The sequence below is a fragment of the Delphinus delphis genome, chromosome 19 (genome assembly GCF_949987515.2).
Source record: "Delphinus delphis chromosome 19, mDelDel1.2, whole genome shotgun sequence".
In the NCBI taxonomy this organism is placed as follows: Eukaryota; Metazoa; Chordata; class Mammalia; order Artiodactyla; family Delphinidae; genus Delphinus; species Delphinus delphis.
The window spans coordinates 17,341,822-17,347,821 of NC_082701.1; the positions used below are offsets into that span (position 1 = coordinate 17,341,822).

Here is a 6,000-nt window from a genome sequence, read left to right on the forward strand (position 1 = left end):
TATTTTGCTTTGCCTGTGGAAGTCCTATGAATCTCAGAAAAGCCAACTCAAGTTCAGATATCTGTCTTCGTAAAGCCTTCCCTGAATACTGCAGCCCTCCTGATCCTAGTCCTGTGAGGTTTGTCACCATTTCTTAGGGGCCATAGCAAAGCGGTCCCTCCCCTCAGAACTCACAAAAGTGGTAAGCAGTTTTTCAAAAGGCAGCCCCCCAAGAGAGAAACACCAAAGTTAGCACATCATGGAGCTGAGCAGAGGTCCGTAAGGACCAATGGCTTGCGGGCCTATCAGACTTGAATACAACCTGACATGATGTACTAACTTCTAACGAGAAATGTGTCTATCTGCAGGAGGGTTGGTCAATAGTGAAAGCATAGAAAAGGTGAGGAGAGACCAGCATGGGCAGTGCCCATCCTCACATTGCCCGAGAGTAGAGATGGCACCTTAGGCAGCATAACTGACGAGTCAGGCCCCCTAGCCAGGCTGTGCCTGTGGAGGAGATGGACGGATCCAGCTACCTCAGGCCTTCCCATTAAATTCTCGATTCAGCTGATTCCTTTTCTAATTCTGTTCTCACCACGTAGCCTTCGATCGTGTGATTGTGCTTTAGAGTGCCACGGAGGCCTGTCCCACAGAAGGCAATTCTCTCATTGTGCAGACACGGATGCCCTGTGTGTAGAAGAGATGTATTTCTCATTGTCAAGTAATAATTTGGCATTCTGATTTTTGATCAATCCTGTGATATTGATAAAGTGCGACCGCCACAACAGGAAGACGTGAGTTCTCTCTTGGTGAGGAAGAGTATGATTTCTGAGCCAAGAGTCTGGGGACTGGCATGGGGTCAGCTTGCTAGTCATTGGCCATTGCCCAGACTGTACCCTCTATATCTCCAGGTGGCATATGGCCTTTTGCCTTTTTAGAATTTCTGGAAAGTCCCCTTTTTATTGTTTTTAACTTCTAGGTAGTTTAACCTTACATTTGTTTTGTTTTGTTTTGTTTTGGCCTGCGGGATCTTCGTTCCCCAAGTAGGAATTGAACCTGTACCCTCGGCAGTGAAAGCGAGGAGTCCTAACCGTTATTTCCTCTCCCCACTTATGTGATAAGCTTTTTGAGGACAGGGGCCATGCAGTGTTCTTCCTATGGTAGACAATAATGGGGTTCAACGGAACAGAGATGAGGCATTATGTCAATTCCACAGTGAGGAATAATGCAGCCGAATATTTACTTGAAGTAGCATAGAGTCCAGCAATAGACCCATGTGTTGTTAAGACTTTTGAAACGTCACGTTTCAATATTCCAATCAGTGGAAGAAAATGAATAAATGGTGATAGAATAGCTGCCTAACTCCTTGGGGGTAAATAATAGCAGATCCCCATTTTTCATCTTAAATAAACGTATTTCCATAAATGTGAAGAAAGACCACATAAAGGTATTAGAGGAAAATAAAAGCAATATTTTTATAATCTTATGGTGGGAAAGAGCCTTCAGAGCCTGATGCCACAAGCAGAGCCTTTGATACATTCCACCATCTTGTCTGTGACACCAGCTTAGCACTGATTCATGCCAAGTGTAAGATGAAGAGTTTTCCATATATTGTCTGATTTAATGCCCACAGTCCTGTGAGGATGATATTACTATCCCTCCTTCATCGATGAAGGAGATCAGTGTGAGGGCCCAGTGGCCAAACCAAAAGCAGAAGCCAGTTTCACCCGACTGCAAAGCTTGTGCTCCCTACTCCACTCTTTTGTCTTGTCTCCTTAGAGACAAAAACACTGGAAAGATTCGAAACCCTGAAATTCAATGAAAGCCAGTATTTCTTTACTATGAAGAGTTGTTTGTTTGTTTGTTTGTTTGGAGGTGGTGGGGTTTGGCCATGCTGTGCAGCTTGCGGGATCTTAGTTCCCTGACCAGGGATTGAACCTCGGGCCACAGCAGTGAAAGAGTCAAGCCCTAACCACTGGACCACCAGGGAACTCCCAAGAGTTTTATACGTCAACAAGAAGAAGACAAACAGTCTAGGGGAAAAGGGGGCAAGGGCTGTGAAGAGTAGGAGGTGTGTTGACAGTCTGCCACCATATCTGCCCGTCCTCTCCTCATGGCTCAGGTGGGGTGGGTTTTGTTAGCCAGGCCTTTGTCACCTCATGACGTAAAAATCATCTCTAATATTTTCTTCAAGTACTTTTATAATCTGTCTAGAATTTGTTGTATTTCTTTTTTAGTGTGGTTGAGGTAAGGGATGTAACTTTTTCCCCCTACATGAAGATCTAGTTGTTTTCAAATCTTTCACTGAATAGTTTATTCTTTCTTCCCTGGTAATATTTTCTCTTCATCTGGACTCTATTCTGTGATCCAGTTATCTTGTCCTGTACCACCAGTACCAATATCACACTGCTTAATTCTAGTTGCTCTATAACATATTTTATATCTGGTAGGGCAAAGTCCTAATCTTTGACCTTCTTTTTCATACATTTCATAACTATTCTTACATATATTCTCTACCAAGTGTCAGCTGGCTAGGTTTTCTTTAAAAATTATTTTAGATATAAATGGATTGCATTGAATTTGTAGGTTAATTTGCGGAGAATTGACCTCTTTACAGCATTCTAGGAGGATGGTATCTCATGCCATGTAAGTACTTCTTCTTAATGTCCTTCAGAAAAGTTTTAATATTTTCATCACATAGGTCTTACAAATTTGTGGTTAAGTTTATTCCTAGGTACTTTATGCATTTTTATGGATATAGTAAATGGGATGTTTCTTCTGTTGTTTCGTTAGTTATTTGTGTTATATGGGAAAGCTATTGAGGCTTATATGTTGATCTCTTGATTTTGTATGGAGCCATCTTCCTCATGTTACTTCCAGTAGAGTTTCGGTTGATTCTTTTGGTCTTTTTAGGTCCCTCATTTCATATGCAAATATGTTTGTCTCTTCCTTTCCAATACTTTTTTTTTCTTACCGTACTGATTAAGACCTCCTCCACAATGATCAATAGTAGCAGTGATCATGGGCATCCTACTCTTGTTCTTGACTTTAAAACAAAGCTTAGGTTTCTGCTAGATACTTTTATTTTCTTTTCCTACTTCTAAGAGTTTGTATTAGGAATTATCTGTTGAACGTTATCTAAAACAGTCAATAAAATATATCGCCGGCTGCATGCAAGACCCTAAGTTAGGGACTGTGGAAGAGTCAAAGGATTTTGAAACAGGGTAGAATTCCTTGCCTTAAAAAGTTATCATCTCACTGGGTAGATAAGATATAAAGTAAAAAGGATTGAATAAGGATTTGGAAATAGTTGTAATGGATAATCATGATCATGTTTTCTTTCAAAACAGACTTATTCTCACAGAATCGCAAAAGACGAAGATAGAAAAAGCAGCAGAAGGTAAATATTGGTCTCTGAAAGCAGAATTTTTCAACTAGAGGAGAACTTAGAACTCATCTGTTTCCATTTCCTCACCAAAAGCCGCAAGAAAGTTTAATTACCCTAATGGTTTACCCTAATTTATGTATCAGCAGAATTAGCTCCCCAGCCCAAGCTGAGTTAGAACAGGACTGGCACAGATTCATCTGCTTTCATTAGCCTTTAAGGAAAGAGGGTGGACGGGGAGGGGTTTTGGTTGTACCTGTTCCTGCTGGCCTGACGCCTGGTTCCTAGGCATCAGGCCAGACCAGACGCCTTCTAGGAGGCTCTGGGGTCGGGAGGGCCACATGGTTGGGGATTTAGGGGCTGGCCTCACTCAAAGCTGACGAAAGGTAGAACATATGAGCCCCTTCTGTAAAGTGGCAAGAAAACTTCCCTTCTCATCCTACTGTTTTTCAGGCCCCTACTCTCTATTCCCTTTATCCCAACCTCATGGAATTTTAACTGGGAGAAACTTTAGACAGTAGTTTGTCTCTTCCTTTTATAATAAGGAACTGGAGAAAGAGAAAGGGAAAATACCTTGTCCCATGGTCATACTGCTAGTGATTATCAAAAAGAAGATGGTCCCTTTCCACTGAGGACTTCTCTACTGATCACACTGTGCTTGGGCTGTGAGCTAGGTTTTATGTCACAATTCAGTAGACACATACTATATGGACAGAAGTAGTTTCTGAAACACACTTATTGTGCACTGATTTTTGATCTATTCTATTTGTATTCAAAAAGAGTATTTTGTGCTTCCCTGCTGGTCATGGCCTTTAAACTGATTCCACTTTACACTGACACCTCAGTGCTACCCTGCAGTATGAAAGTCAGAGAGCTATAGATAACTTTGCTTGTTGGGTTCACGTGTTTACTTGGTGTGATTCAACTTATAGGATAGAGCAGCCAGGAAAATAAAAGCACCTTCTCCCCACACCCACACCCCCAGCAAATGCTGCATGTGCGACTAAGTCCGAAGCGGACTGGTGTGAAGCGCATCTAGAGAGTAACGTGTTTCTGCCCAGGGCCGTTGTGCAGTGTTTTCACCGCACGAGGGCACTTGGCCAAGGGCCAGGAAAGGTGAACGGGGCTGAAAATCCTGCCTATACTCCATGCTAAGCCACATGCAGTGGTCTCCCCGGAGACACTGGGGGTCCATTTTGGACGGACACAGAGAACTTCTGGAAGGCCAGCGTGCATGGAATGAATTTCAAGATCCCGGGGCTTTGGTGATTTTGCTCATTGTGATTATGGACTGAGGTACCCGTTTAGTCCTGATAAGACCAGAGATAACACATTGTGCGAGAGATGAAAAATGACGTGTAACACTAAATGTGTGTGTTTTCCTCCGAGGGGCTTTTTTCGATTTCTGCGGCATAAGAGAAGCTCAGGGGAAAGTGAGAGTCAGGTAAATTTGAGGAGGGTAAAGTACTGTGGCCAGAGAAAACAGGGGAGATGCAGAATTAATATTTCCCTTTCTGTGTTCTAGGAGGGCTTTTTTGTGACAAGGGGGCCACTTTATGCCACGGACCTGCCGTAGAAAGAGGATTTCACCGCCAAGGGTCAGAAGGGAAGGGGTAAGGAACTGAAGTAGCACCGATGAATGAGGTCAGAAGGACCAAGACAACTGATGGTTGCAAGACAAATTTTATTATGCTACAGTTGCAGATTATATAGACTAGAAAAAGGGAGGTTGGTTGCCAGATGGTGGTTTACATCATCTAGGGACTGTCTTGGCTTCAAGGTTAACTTCCCTGGGAGGAAACCCATAAGCCCAGAATCACGCAGAATAACCTGCGTGTGCAGGGGGGAGACAGCTTTGCTCGTCTCAGTTTCCATTCTTTCTGATCCCTGGGCCCTGGTGGTTTATCTCCCGTGGAACGGAACAAGGAGGGGAACAATTAGGCACAGTCCCTTCGAGCAGCGGCGGCATGCCTGGTGTGTCCGCAGCTGGCTCTCAAGGCTGAACGTTTCCCACAGGTCCCCCTTTTTTATTTTTTAATTTTTGTTGCAAAATAATTCCATGAAGCTTAGTGCCGAGAGTAGTATATTGTTGCATGAGGATACGAAACAGACATGAGAAGATTATTATCAATAATAGGCAAATTATGGCCAGGGTAATAAATCCTGACCACCCTCCAGGAATCCAAGACTGAGGGTTTAACCACTTTAAATGATCCAGTAAAGTTTGAATTACATCTTCTGGCGAAATGTCAAGATGTGCATTTTGCATATCCTGAATTTCAGCATTTAACTTTTTAAGATCAAGACTAATATTATTATCTGACCAAACACTCAGCAGATGCATTGTTACTTTCTCTCATTCCCAAATAGAGTCATTATACTTATAAGGAGTAACACAAATCCATGTATACTTTGCATGACAAGCTAAACGCATCCTCAATTTTAATGCTGCCATCTGATCTCTTCTCCTTCTTCTTCTTTTTCTGAATCAGCACTGTCAAATTTTCGTGAGAGTTGCAGAGCTTCTTCAACTTCTACACTTGTTGTGAGCTGTGGCGAGCCATCTATTTGCTAGCCATCAACCTCTCCCCTGCAGAATGGCCAAATTTATCAAGAGTGAGAAAATTTTAAATAAA

At 42.6% G+C, this 6,000-nt stretch overlaps 1 protein-coding gene across 1 annotated transcript in view; it reads left to right on the forward strand.

Moving 5' to 3' along the window:
• The window catches only part of LOC132414566 (leucine-rich repeat-containing protein 37A-like), a 42,297-nt gene extending 36,297 nt beyond the window's left edge, over positions 1-6,000 (forward strand). The window contains exons 11-14 of the mRNA XM_059997217.1: positions 3,330-3,379; positions 4,754-4,808; positions 4,890-4,977; positions 5,857-6,000. Of these exons, the coding sequence (XP_059853200.1) occupies positions 3,330-3,379; positions 4,754-4,808; positions 4,890-4,940 (156 nt within the window). The 3' untranslated portion in view covers positions 4,941-4,977; positions 5,857-6,000. The remainder of the gene's footprint in view (positions 1-3,329; positions 3,380-4,753; positions 4,809-4,889; positions 4,978-5,856) is intronic.